Genomic DNA, 15,212 nt, shown 5'->3' on the forward strand with positions numbered 1-15,212 from the left:
TCTCCTCTCTCTCTCTCTCTCTCTCTCTCTCTCTCTCTCTCTCTCTCTCTTCCTCTATATGCAGGTAGATATCTTCACGTATAGTTCTACTTGGTGAAAATGAGGCCAATATAAGTCGTATATGGTAGTTTTTCTTGGTATGACTCTTATATTTATATAGTTTCGAATTCGTATGATTCTTTCAACGTAACCATATATTGGAGCCGCCCACTTCATTAGAAAAAAGTATAGTTTCTGGTTCATTACAGTTTCTTCAGTTGCCCCCAAAAATGACTCCATCCCAGATGCTTCTATTGCTTTGCCTTTTGTTTTAGAGTTCGTATATAGTATAGTATAGAACTACAGATCTCTAAATTACTTGCACACACTTTACAAAAGTGATGTAAAGTCTCATTGCTCGATTTCTGACCGTTAAACATTCGATCAACAGTAAATAATCTCATTGGCTTAATTATGTCGACGCACAGGTTAATTAATTAGTAACAGATTAGTATAGCACCGCACAGGTTGCACCCTGGAAATAATGAGAAAGAAGATCGAGTTAAAATTGTAGTTATGGCTTTTGGGAAGAGAGAGGAGATCAAAACAATCATTGGCTTTATGTCGACGTCTTTCGATCGATCATATGTGTTTTTCTGATGTAGAGTGAGGACCTAACTTTCTAACTTATATAATGGTTCGCTTTCTTTTCTTTACTTCCAATGTTAAGCAAGGTACAATGTGATGAGGTGCAAATAACACTTGGAACATTTCTATCAAAGTTTAAGCTACTCTAATTAATTTCACCTTTAAAATGATAAACTCATCATTTCAAAGGGAATGAAAGTCTCAGTATTTGGGGAGAAAGCATAACATTATAAATTCTCATTTTTTTAGCTAAACATTCATTATAATATGTAGTATTTGCAAGCAAAGCCAAATGTTCAAAATATGGAGATATCTCGAGAACATATATAGTCATAGTTATGTTCTCGCAATATTATTCAAAGAGAAACTCAGTTTCTACTATACATCTATACTGTTGTCCACGTGTTAGACTTAAAAATTCGGCACACGTACGGGGGCGTGTTGAGATATCAATCCCACACTAAGAATATGAGACATTGCCTGTGGGTTTATAAGTGGAGTGGGGGTTTATAAGGGTTTGACCCATTCCACCCATTGCCAATTGGTATTGGATGTGAACCCCAGACTACTTTTTATCATGGTATCAGAGCGGGTTACCCAAGTCCACGTGTGAAGCCCAATGGCCACACGAACCCCACGTTAACCCCAAATGTTGTCCACGTGTTAGGCTTGAAAATTCGTCACACGTACGGAGGCGTGTTGAGATATCAATCCCACACCGGGAATATGAGACATTGTCTGTGGGTTTATAAGGGTCTAGGCCACTCCATCCATTGCCAATTGGTTTTGGATATGAACCACATACTACTTTATCGATCATATATTATGTGAAGTTATCAATATGTAACGATTACTAAAGTACAAAGTGAAAAACTGAAAAAGTGAGAAAGACGCAAATAGTTGGGAAGGGGATCAGCAATATCTTCTCAACTTACTCCCCTCTTTCAAAGTCACATCTGTATCTCTAGGGTGAGGTTTCTATTTTTAACCCTCCAACTTGTGCATTGTGGCCGCTTCGATCAAATTCAATTAATTCATATGGAGCTGGCAATTATTCCTGACAATGACCCAGCTGAAGCTCAAACTGATGCAAAAGCGACCCAACTATACCCAGGTTAAGCTGGTTGCTCTAGTTGCTGGAAAATTTACCATATTCATAAAAGTTTCACCTCAATTATTGTTGTTGGAGGCTAAAGTCGAGTGAGTGTTTACTAAACAAAGTGGTCGTGATGTACACTCATGGTGATTCTGAAATGACGAAGTGGTCCCTTTAAGCTAAGCCAGAAGATCGAATAGATGGCGACGGTGAGAAAAGCCCACCGTTAAAATTCTGGTAAAAGACTAAAGCTGGAACAGGAGCCACAAGGAAGTGTTCATTTACATTTATAGAGAAGAGAATAGCTAGCTAGGGCAAATAGTGTAGACTGTAGAGTGTACCTAGATCCATTTGAGGAGACACAAGTTGTATCCCCACCCACTTCAATCCATTAATCAGTGCACGTTTGCTAGCATGTCGACGAGAAGGTCTTCGATCAGTAGGGCATGTCGTGATCGATGGTGCCGTTTATACACGATAATAACATCGGGAAAATTCTTGTATGAGTTAATGCATGCTATGTATCAATAACACCGTGTGGATACATTTATTTCTTTTCGTTACCGTTTTGCATAAGAATATATATAAAGAATGATCGAACTGTTCAAATTATTAAATTAGAAATGTAGAACGTGTCAATATAAAACATAGTAAAAACTGTTTTGTTGGAACTAACTAAAAATTGTTCCTCAACCTTTTTTTCCTTGTGCAAATTGGGATAATGAAAGAGCTCTACATAGTGCATGTTTGTTTGCTGGAACTAACTAAGACTGTCTTAAATAAGAAGTCCAGTTTGGTTAATTAGTACCATGTTTGGTGTTACTGGGTACTAAAATAAATGAGCTTACATAGTACCTTGTTTTCATTTTGGCCTCCTTAGATGGTGTTATTGTGGGTGCTTAAATTTGTCATCATTTGTCATCCTTAGATAACACTATTATTCTAAACCTCAAACCAAACAAACTACTCTAATTAATATCATCCAACACCAAACATAAATTAATATTAGTACAACCTAAGGTAACCCGGCCATATGAGTTCATGACAGTCTTAACAAATAAGAATGTGTAATGTAGTACTGGATACCAAACGTGTGCATATTACGTATAAAAGGTTGAGAAATTAAGAATCAATATACTGTATATGAATCGTATAGCGCCACGTACCCCTCAAGTGAAAGAGATCTTAATCAAGTGAAAGCAATATATGCAATTGATTTAAGATTATTTGATCCCAACATCGATTGTGGATCGTCCAATTTCCTTTTTTCTTACAGCTAAATTTGCCTCATGATTCTCATCTTTTTCGTTTGTCATCGACTGTTTAAATATAGGGTTTCCTTCACAGAACCCGATGATAATCAGCATTAAACTAAACAATGATAATTATACGATACTGTCGTTTACCCTAAAACGAGAGAATATATGATGGAGCATAGTAAGATAAAGTTTTTGGATTAGTGCAATACAAATTAAAATGCTCAAACCCAGGCATCATCTGAGCCTTGATTCTCCAAGATTTCAAATCATTAACAACAACAACACCATTTGCCAGAAAGAGAATTAGTTTTTTCTTTTTCTTTTCTCATTTTGAATAATTATATCAAACCAGAAGGTAGGAGAACCAGTCGGCCATGGGTCTTTAATGTTGATTGATCAAGCAAGATTGAGATTTGAGAGGAAGAAAAAAAGTCATGCATGGTCGGTTTGTAGGGACAAACATATGAAATCTGCTTCAGCTTTTTGCAAAATTTGGGGTCCCAAACAAATAGTTTTGGTCATTTTTCTCATTTTTCTGCAGAAGTAGTGATGAGTTCCACATTCTTGCTTTCCTCAATTTTGTTTCCTTCCTTCTTTTCAGTTTTCACTAAAAAGTAAATGTTTCCAAACTTATTGGTTTGTTCATCGATCCCTTTGTGTATCTGTGGGGTTGTGTTCGGACGTCTTCTTGGTCTTTGGAGCAGTTACTTTGGTTCGATCTCCTCGATCTCTCTAGAAAAGTTCGAGTTGGGTTTGTTACATCAATCAGTTTCTCTGTTCTTCCCCCTTTTCTTCCTTTGCACGCTTTCTAATTCTACCTCGATATTCTTCTCCAGGCTTACGACGTTTATGGCTTTTTTCGTGCTAATTAACCAGATTTCACAGTCACTAGCTATATGACTCTCTGATAGATATACACTCATACGAATACATATGCTTGTGCAAGAACTGCATGTCTGCAACTGATAGTTTTCAATCGGCAGAATGTTAACTACAGCAATGTTAACCGGTACGTATATGCATGTGTTTCATATTTGGTAGGAAAAGTGTTAGTCAAGTCACAGTCAACTTTGTTTCTTTACGGATCATCTTCACACTCCAGAAAGCAAGTGAGCAACTGGGTTCCCGACATGTGAGACTGGACCAAGATATCACAGTGTACTTAAAGTTAAAAACTTCGAGAGGACGTAAAAAGTAAAGTTTTCATTTACGTACATACACTACCGCTTGTCGACGTTTCATCTTTCTCAATCTGCTCACCTACCTCTTACTTGTCCTTTACTTCTTGCATTCCTCTACCTTCCCTGTGCTGTAGAATTCAGAAACTAAACCTGGCTAGCTATAAAGGATCAAGGTTTTCATTTCTAGCTAGCTTTTCATCGATCAATTGGTACGTCGCGATTATAATAAGAATCCTATTCGATATGGAAGATCAGGATGCATGGATCTGGAAAATTAAGTTCAGACAAAATCCAGAGAGATGAGAATAATATTATCGTTAATCAGTCAATCAAAAGTTCAAAACGGTGGGCGAGATGAGCCTCATATAAAATAGGGCCATAAAATATTACATGTTAAAGCTCCACAACCAAAACAAGACAAGAGAATCAAATATATATATGCAGGCACTTTCAATCTCTACTTTAGGAATTTTTTTCCACACACACACACACATATATATATATAATCTTATATTGTTAATGCATGGAACTATATATATTCATGCATGTGACAATATATACTGTATTCCATCACGCGCAACATGAACTTTACCTGTGTTTTATACTTTTGTTAGGACATGATCTAATCTCAAGGATTCTGAAGTTCTGCAATACATCACATTAGACAGATTACTAACTGTATTTGAGATCTTTTATCTATGATTTGTGTGATATTGTTCTTGGAAATCCAAACACATTTGGCGAAATAGATAGAAGCTAGAGTATTCCAAGGACTTCCGATCCGAATTGTTTAGCTGCTTCTATAAGAAGGTCGGCATAGCTTCCAAACTGTTTTTATGAAAAGCACTATGGAACAGATCGAGGTGGTAAAGGCATATATATGAATACACAAAGCATCCATATGCTCGATCGTTCGGTGCTCTTATCTTATCATATCCTCATGATAATGAAACGAAAGAGGTGAAGCTAGCTAGCTAGGGCATGCAACTTGATTTTGGTACCACCAAATTGCAGAGTTTGGTTGCGTTACTTGGACATGGACCCGAAGGTGCAGCAGAAAAGCGTACGTTGCTCATCTTAGTGTTTTCGGTGCTGCTCCACTTTAAACCTAATTGCCACTTCCTCCTCTGCTAGCTATTTGCTTGAGAAATTGGTCTGATCCCCATCACATTTAGACACCAAATTAAACAAAAAAAACGTATGCCTAATACAGTAACGGTTTGGCCTCGAATCATTCACTCGTTTCTTTTAAAAAAAATTGTACACTAAGATGAGGTAGAGTGATCAGTCGGACAAACTTGTTAGTTGCAAATTTGTGTACTGAAATGCAACATATATACCATGCATCTAGAATACCGAAAATTATTTTATACACCAAGATGCAAGTGAACCGAGCAACTAATATGTAGTATTTTGATATGGTCATCTACGTCGCACTACATGCATATATACTAATACCGTTAACAAAATTGAAACCCAAAAAAATAGTCTTAAATGTTTCCAACTAAGGAGGTAGAACACTAGGTCGAAGAAGATATACTCTTATAATTGACGTTTTATTTGATCGGATAAAAAATGAAAATAAAATGAAAGAATGTAGGGTCTTTAGTCTTCATTCGATCTTCCCATACGGCGATCTAAGCACTTACACATTAATTGTACAAGTACACCTTAATGCGTAGAATCCTCTCCCCTATAATACATCTTTTGTTTTTTCCATTTGGTCTGAGATCTACAATGCACCTTTAGAAAAAGAAGAAAGAGTTCCAACAAAAACTGAAAAAGAAATGTCATGAACTAATTATTGCTTTCCCTTTTTCTCGATCTGTTTCTGTTTCACCTTTTTTTTTCTTTTTTTTTGGGTCTTCTGGTTCTTCCGGGGGAACACCACCACGTGCAAAGTCTCCGACTTATCCCAGTCTTGGTCAGATGAGTTAGGACCTTCCTTCTTCTTCTTTCGTCGAAAAGGACCATCCATCTTAAGTCTTAACACCCACGTTAGTGCCTACCCTTCAGTTTGGGGTTTTCGGCCACACTGTGTTGGACCACAGACGGCCCAGTTGTAGGTATTTGGCCCACCCATATGAGAACAGATAAAATTGGATACTGTAACTTAATTTTACAGAGATGAATATCGTAAATGTGCAGTACATAAATCAAACAGTATCAACGTGGTTCGGGGGTCTCTAATTACAAACGGAAATAACTCCCAGATACATAAGAGTACATACAATTACAACAACAGACCTATATACAAAACTTGAACAACCACCACCTACATGCAGAGGGCTGAGGCTCACCGTAGCTCATAACATATAAGCAAGCTGTCCGAGGAGAGGAAACCCACTGCTGCTGCATGCTGCTGCAAGATTATTAGGAGGGAAGCGATAAATATGAAGCTAGCTGGAACAGTAACAAAAATATTCACCATTCCTATTCACACCAAAAACAGCTTCAAGGCCTCTTTTGCCGAAGCTAAAGCAAGATGTTTAGGAATACACTTGACCGTTGCTTGCAACAGCTTCAGGATGGTATAGAAGCATTTCACTCCACATCATCTCCCTTATCATCTCTTCTCCCAAGTCCTCGTCTATGTCAAGATCAATTGGTACCTCAGCGGGAGGGTTACCATTCGGATCATACAATTGGGACATGTAAGGGTGTTGGAGTGCTTCAGTGACACCGATCCTCTTTGATGGGTCAAAAACAAGCATCTTCTGTAGTAGATCGATGGCCAAAGGATGGGCATCGGGGTAAAGACAGGAGAAGGGCGTCCCAGGAGAATATGGCAGTGACTTGATGTACTTCTTCGCCTTTGGATTGTCTATAAATTCAATATCCTCCTCCCTCTGGCTGCCAAGGATGTTAATTATAAGTTTAAGTTGGTTGAGACATTCTGTGCCAGGGAAGATAGGCTTCCGGCCAAGAAGCTCAGCAAAGATGCACCCAACAGACCATACATCAATGGAAGTTCCATAGTTATCGCAGCACAGGAGTAGCTCTGGAGCCCTATACCAACGAGTGACAACATACTCAGTCATGAACTGGTCTTTCCCTTTTCTTGTACGTGCTAGCCCAAAATCACATATTTTAAGGTCACAGTTTGCGTTGATAAGAAGATTGCCAGGCTTCAAATCACGATGGAGAATGTTTGCAGAATGGAGATACTTTAGGCCTCGAAGCAGCTGAAAAATAGCATCTCATTTAGTACAGGAGAAAAAATGTGAATGCAAAAACAGAAGTCAATCTATCTAGTGGAGCTTTAGAAACTACTAAACTGGATACCATTTTCCAAAGTTACAAATCAAGAACATGGAGGTCACCTCTAATTCCGTACAAGGAAATAAATAAATCACAATAACGGTGAAATATATTCTTTTTTCTGAAAACGGTACCGAAAGCATAACGATACAACCACCACAGATACAAAGGCTAAAGTTTATCCACTCCCACTTCTCTCTTAAAACAAACTTTGGTGTAGACCAATCAAACACCAAAAATCAAGTATACGAAAGAAACCTCTCACTAGTATGTATCACTAGTAAGTCTATAATACAGTATCATTCTACAATGGAATGACTGTTTCTGAAACTTGCAACCAACCTAGATTATGGTTTATAGAATCACTGTCACTGTATAATAGTAAACCCCCATACAGAATCATGAATTTAATAGCCTTACTCTCCCAAGTTCTACCAGAATAGAAAAAAAGCGTTCCATAATAACTTCTATGAAAATGCCATATGCCTTCTCAAAAGGTAGTTTCTTTATAACTGATTCTGAGATGCATTGATGATTCATTTCCTATCTAACTACCCAACTATGGTTTTGAGTAGCAATCAACAACATACATCAGAGCTGACAATATCTAAACTTACCAAAAATAGTAACTTACCTGAAACAGGAAATACTGGCAATGATCATTCGAAAGAGGCTGCGAAGATTTAATAATCTGATGAAGATCCGTATCCATGAGCTCATACACCAAATACACATCCTTGAAACTATTCCTCTGAATCGGCATCATCACATCTTTCAGAGAAATCACATTCTCGTGCCGAAGATGCTGCAGCAGCTTCAATTCTCTCAAAGTCCGTAACGCATCGATACGATTCTCGAACGCATTGTTGATCTTCTTGATCGCCACTTTCTCGTTGGTCTCTCTGTTCACAGAAGAGCACACGATGCCGTAGGCTCCTCTCCCAATCGGCTTAATCGGCACGTATTTCGTGTCAATCTCAAACAACGTCTGCCACATTGAAAAGTAATGCTTCCCTTCTGATCTCACACCATTCGGAGGCGCCACCGGAGTCGCCATTGCCTCAACTCCACACACCAAAACTAACTTTTAACTTCGATCCATTATTAATAAATCTTGTTTTACCTGCTCGTAATCATAAAAAAAGTAAATAAAAATTCAAAATTATCAAAACTCATAATCAAACGTGTTCAAATTCACATGATCAAACAACTATTTACCTGTCTTGTGGTGAAATCAATCCAATCGAATCAAACACCTCGCCGGAACCGTTGACCCAGCCCCGATTTCAAACCAATTTCGCGCCAGAATTGTCGCCGGAGAGGCTGCACGTATTGTGATTGGAATTCGAAGCTTGGGATCGGATTGTGAAATATAGAGGGGCGCTTGAGATTCGTTATCTCGTCGCGATCAGAAACCAGAGAGAGCGAAGAAGCTGCTACTGTGTGAGACAATTATGCGGATTTTTGTTTTCATTATTATTTTTATTTTTAATTATTTTTTTATTTAAAATGTTTTTCTTGTTTTCTCCAATGGATGATGGGATCTCACCGGATTTCGCTCTCGCATAAACGAATATTTTTAATCACCGGCGGGGCCCTATTCCCAGCAATAAACGACGCTACCTTCATTGTCGTTTTTCGTCAGTGTCACTTCACGTGCCTCACCCGTGACGTTTAAAACGTGGCGCAAAACTCGTTAGCTACCGCATGCGTTTGGCTTCTGTTTCCACTTGTCACTCTTTTAGAAAAAGCTCGAAATTCTCAGAAGCTCTTCTCAGAATCGGAGTGCGTAATCTGCAAAAGTCGAAATATTGGATTGTGCTTTGATCGCCATTAGAGCAATAGTTATGATTTCCCAGTTCTTTGTTCTATCTCAGAGAGGCGACAATATCGTCTTCCGTGACTGTAAGTCCTTTCCTATAATCACTCTGTGAATTTCTATCTTGGATTTTGAAGTGTTAGTTTTTTGTGCTGAATGAATGCAGATCGGGGTGAAGTACCGAAGGGGAGTGCGGAGATTTTCTTCAGGAAGGTTAAGTTCTGGAAGGAGGATGGAGAAGGGGACTCGCCACCTGTCTTTGTAGGTATTTTCTCTTTTGATTAGTTCATATCAGATGTACGGTTTAGTTTCGTCGTTTTTTTTATGATTTATTGTGATGTGTTTGGTGTGGAAGAATGTGGACGGTGTGAACTATTTTCACGTGAAGGAAGCTGGATTGTTGTTTGTTGCGACGACGAGAGTGAATGTGTCGCCTTCTCTGGTTTTGGAACTTTTGAGGAGGATTGCGCGAGTCGTTAAAGATTACCTTGGGGTTCTTAGTGAAGAATCGTTGCGAAAGAACTTTGTGCTTGTGTATGAGTTGCTGGACCAAGTGATTGTAAGTGTCCTGAAAACTTGAGCAGTATATCCTACATTGCTGCATGCTACATTTTATGACTGTGTATGTGGCAGGATTTTGGTTTTGTGCAAACTACTTCGACTGAGGTTTTGAAGTCGTATGTGTTCAATGAGCCAATTGCGGTTAATGCTGATCATATACAACCCCTTGGTCCTGCTGCGATTTTTATGGTAGCGTTTTCATGCTAGAGAATTCATTTATTGGCTACTTTTTTCTTGGTTATTTCGATATTTTGTATATATGTGGTTTCATGGGCTTGTTAAACTTGCATGTCTGATGCATCAGGCCAAAAGAATGCCTATGACAACTATCGCAAAATCGGTTTTAGCAAATGAGCGTGGTGGTAGGAAGAGAGAGGAGATTTTTGTGGACATAATTGAGAATCTGAGTGTCACATTCAGTTCTAGCGTAAGTACCTCCTGTGCAGCTGTGCTTCATTTTCTTTCTCTTCTTTTTGTTAATTTGAATCCTTCATCAGAATTTACTGGTTGTAAACATTGTTTCTAAGTGATTTCCAGGACAGTTATTCATTTTGAAGGATTTGGCCAGACAAGTTCAAGTTTAAATGCTCTTGTTTCTCTGTTGTGATAATTTTACCTTTTCTGAAATTTTAATCCATAAAATTTTTAAAGCAGTTATTACAACAATGTTGCTCGTGCAGGGATATATACTTACTTCTGAAATTGATGGCACTATTCAATTGAAGAGTTATCTGACAGGCAATCCAGACATTCGACTTGCTCTCAATGAGGAAGTGAGTATAGGAAGGGAAGGAGGGTCAAGTTATGGTAATTTTGTACACCAGATAAAATGCTTTTAGGATGTTCATTTTTGTTTTTTTGGGTATAGGATGATCAGAACCTTTCATTCTTTTCATTGTTTCACAGTTCCCTGTAATCAAACGTGTTTAGATTAAAATTAGATGATAGAACTGGATAATCTTAACATAATTTCTCCTACTGTAAAAAAACCAAGAAATTTTGTATCCTTGTTATCTTCAAGAATGAGAAAGAAAATGTATGAAAGCATAGTAAGGTCATGTGTGGAAACTGCTTGTGATAGGCTGGTATACTATTATTACTGTTAGTGTCCTGCCATGATCATGTTCAAAATATGGGATAGAACAGAGCTCATCAGTCATCCCCATTAAGAAATATGCTTCAACGTCACTATACTCTTCTTTAATTAACTGTTTCTATTATTAGTGCTACATGATTTTGGAGTGTGATATGTAGTTGATCCCTGTCTTTTCATTCCTCCGTCTTCTGAAGGATATACTTTTAGCAGCACTGCCACATAATATGATTTCGCTACCTTTGCAACAGATTATGGTAGTCCTTTTGGATCAGGACCTGTTATACTTGATGATTGTAACTTCCATGAATCTGTACGTCTTGATAATTTTGACGTTGACAGAACACTGACACTGGTGAGTATGACTAAGAGAAAAGCTTGATAAACATATGCAATACTTTTGGACAGTGGAGCCTTATAACTATTTGTGTGCTAATCTTCAAGCTAATACCTCATACCCCCTTTTATGTAGGGATCAACAGATGGTGAATTTCCTGTCATGAATTACCGCATAACTCAGGAATTCAAGCTTCCCTTTCGTATTAATGTGTTAATTGAAGAATCAGGGTCCCTTAAGGTGATTATATATATTCCTATCTTAGAAATATTAACATCTGACTATATCTAACAGCCTGTTGTGTTATCTTAGGCTGAAGTGACTATTAAAGTGCATGCTGAATTCCCATCAAGCATCATTGCAGAAAAAATTATGGTGCAGCTGCCGGTGCCTCCATACACAACTAGGTAAATTGTTTTCCTTTGCTTTTGGAAGATTTGATACATGTTTATACTGTAGAGGAATATGAATAGCTATTGTTCTGCTAAGTTGCTGGGTTTACCTTTATGTTTTTTTTTTTTTGTCATTGAGTCAAGAGCATGAGGTATCTTGGTAGCCGATATCACATTGTTAGACATTGCTTGTCGTGATTCTAGTTTGCGTGGCCTTGACCAACAGAACTTTTGCCTTAGACATTATTTCTGTCTTAATTACTGATTACTTGTCTTCTGTGGAATAACTTCAGGGTTAGTTTTGAGTTGGAACCTGGAGCAGTTGGAAACACAACCGACTTCAAGGGAGCAAACAAGAGAATCGAATGGGGTTTAAAGAAGGTGGGTTTATTCTTAATCTTATTTTTATCTCATCCTTTACGTTGAAGGCTTTTTACATTTTGCAGTTTTAGTATACGTCTTCTTTATTGTCCAAACTAGTGACACATACATTGCATTTGTAGATCATTGGTGGATCTGAACATACTTTACATGCAAAGCTGACATTTGCACAGGAATTACATGGTAATCTACTGTTTTTGGTCTGTAATAAATCATTCTATTTATTTAAAAAAAAAATTAATCTATTAAATATTTTAGTTCGTATGGTACATTTTCTTCAATGTCATTATTTGACAGTAAATAAATAAATAGAAGACATATTAATGGTTGGTAAATACCCTTACACTTTGCTGTGTACATGTAGGAAATATTACCAAGGAAGCTGGACCTGTGAGCATGACCTTCACAATACCCATGTACAATGCTTCAAGGCTTCAGGTAAGATTGTTTCTGAACTTCGGAAAGACCTGTGGACTTATGGTACATACTGATAGATCGAAACCCCTTGAGTAGTAGCTTCATTTCAATTATTCAGGAGGCTCTGGATTTCCTTGCCTTGGGATTTCATCCAATACTTTGATTGATGACTGTTGGGGCATCAATCCCCTGAGAGCATGTTTGTTTTAAGAACTGATGTGTAATGAAAAATAAGGTGCCAAATTAGCTACCTAGATGAGTTAGTTGACGTTGTCCAAGAATCAAACTGACAACATGAATCATCAGACTTGGAAACTATTAGTCTATCAGAGATAACATCTGCCCTTGTGCACTTTTAGTGATGTTAAAATGAGAGCATGTTTGCTTTAAGTACTGAGAGAATCACCTGAGAGCTTGTTTGTTTTAGGAACTGATATGTAAATGAAAAATGAGGTGCCAAATTAGCTACCTAGATGAGTAAGTTGACGTTGTCTGAGAATCAAACTGACAACATGAATCATCAGAATTCTAAACTATTAGTCTATCAGAGAAAAAATCTACCACTATGCTCTTTCAGTGATTTTAAATTGCTTATTTCTCCATTTGCTTCGGTGCAGGTAAAATACTTGCATATATCAAAGAAGTCAAAGAGCTATAATCCGTACAGATGGGTGAGATACGTCACACAATCAAATTCCTATGTTGCTCGGTTATGACCTTATTTCTTGTTCTGTTCTTTTTTCTTGCTTCTATGACCATAATCCATAGATTAACCCAAGATTGATGTAGTTGAACAAAAAGATATTGTCTTTGTCTTTGCCCTGTGTACTGTCATATGTGACTCACTAAGCATACTTTCTGGCTTCTGCGATTGGATAGAGGTTGAAACATCCTTTAACAGCTAGAGTTGCCTACTGTGTTTGATTTATTGCTTGCCCTCTGGTCAAGTATAGTCTCTTTGATAATGGATGTGGCGATTCTTTAGCAATGTACCAGAGTCAGTCTTAGGATACCATGCTAGTAAAGTAGTAAACTGATTTCTTTGTGTTAGAGAGCTCGCATTGTCCCGTCTTTCTATCGAAAGACTTAGAGTGACATTTGACAGTATCCAACTGTCTAGTTATTCTACCATTTTTACTTATAATAAGAAAATGTGTCATGTTGATAGTTTTGTGACTTTTGTCTGCTGGAGATGAGGGTATATATACTGTCAATTTTGATGGCACCGAGGGGACTAGATTCCATTTCAGTCCTGAATGTAATTAGTTGAGATGAAGAATGGATGGGTCTCATCTCATATATCTTTAGGTTATCTTGGGATGCCCTTAAGAAGGTGCCTATTCCAAATGGCTAATCCTAATGAAAGTATTGATGCAGCTAATCTAGACTATGAGATATCCATGGACAGTTTTTGCCGCCCTTGAATTCAAAGGCTTGATCATCTTTGACATGATCAATTTTCTAATTTATTTAGCTTTTAGGTAGGAATTCGATGCTAGTCCCATTACTTTCTTTTCTGTTCAAGAAGATCTTTAGCTTTTCCTTTTTCCTAGTGATGAATACTGGTTGTGCTGCTTTATTTTGACTAATTATTATCAACGACAGGAATCTGTCTTAATCATTTCAAACGCAAAAGGTTTGCTGAAACCGGAAAGATAAAACTAAATCTCAGTTAAGCATATGTAATAGAATGAGGGGGTGGAATAAAGCTATACGTTGTTAAATACTCTCAAGTTGTTCCTTACAATGAATTATTGCTTTCAGAGTAGCCTAGAATCGATTATAATTCAATGCAGCAGGAGACAGAAATATTTCGAACACCATGGTGATGATGATTTCAAGCATAAAGAGGATTCAGGTTGACATGAAATGGAATATAGTGTTATACACATGGAACCTGGAATCTTTGGGTTGGCAACAAGGTTCTTATTATTTGTTATATCTATGATCAGGATTCATGCTCTGGCTACTAATACATTACAAAATAATGATAGCAAATTAAGAAGACAGGTATCTGATCGAATAAAGGTTTAGCCAGAGGAAAGGAAAGCTTAGCACAGCATCATCAGAAAGCGGGGGAGAGTTCTCATGTTTGGAGAATGAGAATCTCTGAATAATCATCATCAGGATTCTGTTACATTGCAAGACAGGAAATGGGGACTGGGGAGGCGCCCTTGGGTCTGGTTAACAATGAATGACTTTCATGCTCCATTCATGGGTGGAGGTGGAGACCGTTTGAAGAAACTCCTAATAGAAGGAACACGTTCAGTACTCCATATATGAGTATTGAAATTTCGGAAATGAGAGCTTTACACATTGAACTAAATAATCGAACGACTCACATCTCAATTATTGAACATAGCCTTCCTCCTTCCTCCTTCCCCCTTCCCCTTCCCCTCCACATAGCCGTACTGAAGGTACAGGGCGGCAGGTGTGGTGGCATGGGAAATGACCCGTGGAATCTTTTTTTTCTGTTTTCTCAATACTCATGCAGGGTTAGATGGGGACATCACCCAACTGCCTAAGTTGTACAATGACAACCTGGTAGCTGATGATGCATGCACAGCCCCCGGCCCCAACCTCCAAACAGGAAGCACAAGGCTGCTTGTCTCTTTTCCCTAAGCTAAATCCAACACTAACTTCTTCCTCTCCTCTCTGAGATTCCTCTGTACCTTTTGCCCTCTTCTTATGTTTTATGTATCTGACTATCTCCACGTCCAAATTGTTATCTTGAAGGCCAGTGGCGGACGCAGAGACATATGTAAGTGGGGGCAAAAATTTGAGGAAG

At 38.0% G+C, this 15,212-nt stretch overlaps 2 protein-coding genes across 2 annotated transcripts; one reads left to right on the top strand and one right to left on the bottom strand.

The window, feature by feature from the left end:
• Positions 1-6,298: 6,298 nt before the first annotated feature.
• On the bottom strand, positions 6,299-8,897 carry LOC101314433 (mitogen-activated protein kinase homolog NTF3-like). The gene is made up of 3 exons (XM_004291797.1): positions 8,643-8,897; positions 8,059-8,547; positions 6,299-7,348 (listed from the first exon to the last, which is right to left on the bottom strand). Exons 2-3 carry the CDS (start codon positions 8,479-8,481, stop codon positions 6,653-6,655), a joined length of 1,119 nt encoding a protein of 372 aa, XP_004291845.1. The 5' UTR covers positions 8,482-8,547; positions 8,643-8,897; the 3' UTR covers positions 6,299-6,652.
• A 303-nt stretch (positions 8,898-9,200) lies between these two features.
• On the top strand, positions 9,201-13,300 carry LOC101314721 (AP-4 complex subunit mu-like). Its single transcript, XM_004291798.1, has 13 exons — positions 9,201-9,329; positions 9,410-9,504; positions 9,599-9,802; positions 9,877-9,993; positions 10,109-10,231; positions 10,485-10,611; positions 11,149-11,252; positions 11,370-11,474; positions 11,547-11,641; positions 11,920-12,007; positions 12,130-12,190; positions 12,372-12,445; positions 13,042-13,300. The coding sequence occupies exons 1-13, from the start codon at positions 9,272-9,274 to the stop codon at positions 13,138-13,140; spliced, it is 1,350 nt and encodes a 449-aa protein (XP_004291846.1). The 5' UTR covers positions 9,201-9,271; the 3' UTR covers positions 13,141-13,300.
• Positions 13,301-15,212: the final 1,912 nt, after the last annotated feature.

This window comes from Fragaria vesca, linkage group LG2, assembly GCF_000184155.1.
Source record: "Fragaria vesca subsp. vesca linkage group LG2, FraVesHawaii_1.0, whole genome shotgun sequence".
Lineage (NCBI taxonomy): Eukaryota > Viridiplantae > Streptophyta > Magnoliopsida > Rosales > Rosaceae > Fragaria > Fragaria vesca.

Coding starts and splice junctions, on each gene's coding strand:
- LOC101314433 (XM_004291797.1), bottom strand. CDS start 8,481: ATGGCGACTCCGGTGGCGCCTCCGAATGGTGTGAGATCAGAAGGGAAG. Junction 7,349..8,058: donor GCCAGTATTTCCTGTTTCAG/GTAAGTTACTAT, acceptor GCTATTTTTCAG/CTGCTTCGAGGCCTAAAGTA.
- LOC101314721 (XM_004291798.1), top strand. CDS start 9,272: ATGATTTCCCAGTTCTTTGTTCTATCTCAGAGAGGCGACAATATCGTC. Junction 9,803..9,876: donor AGTTGCTGGACCAAGTGATT/GTAAGTGTCCTG, acceptor TGTATGTGGCAG/GATTTTGGTTTTGTGCAAAC. Junction 12,446..13,041: donor ACAATGCTTCAAGGCTTCAG/GTAAGATTGTTT, acceptor GCTTCGGTGCAG/GTAAAATACTTGCATATATC.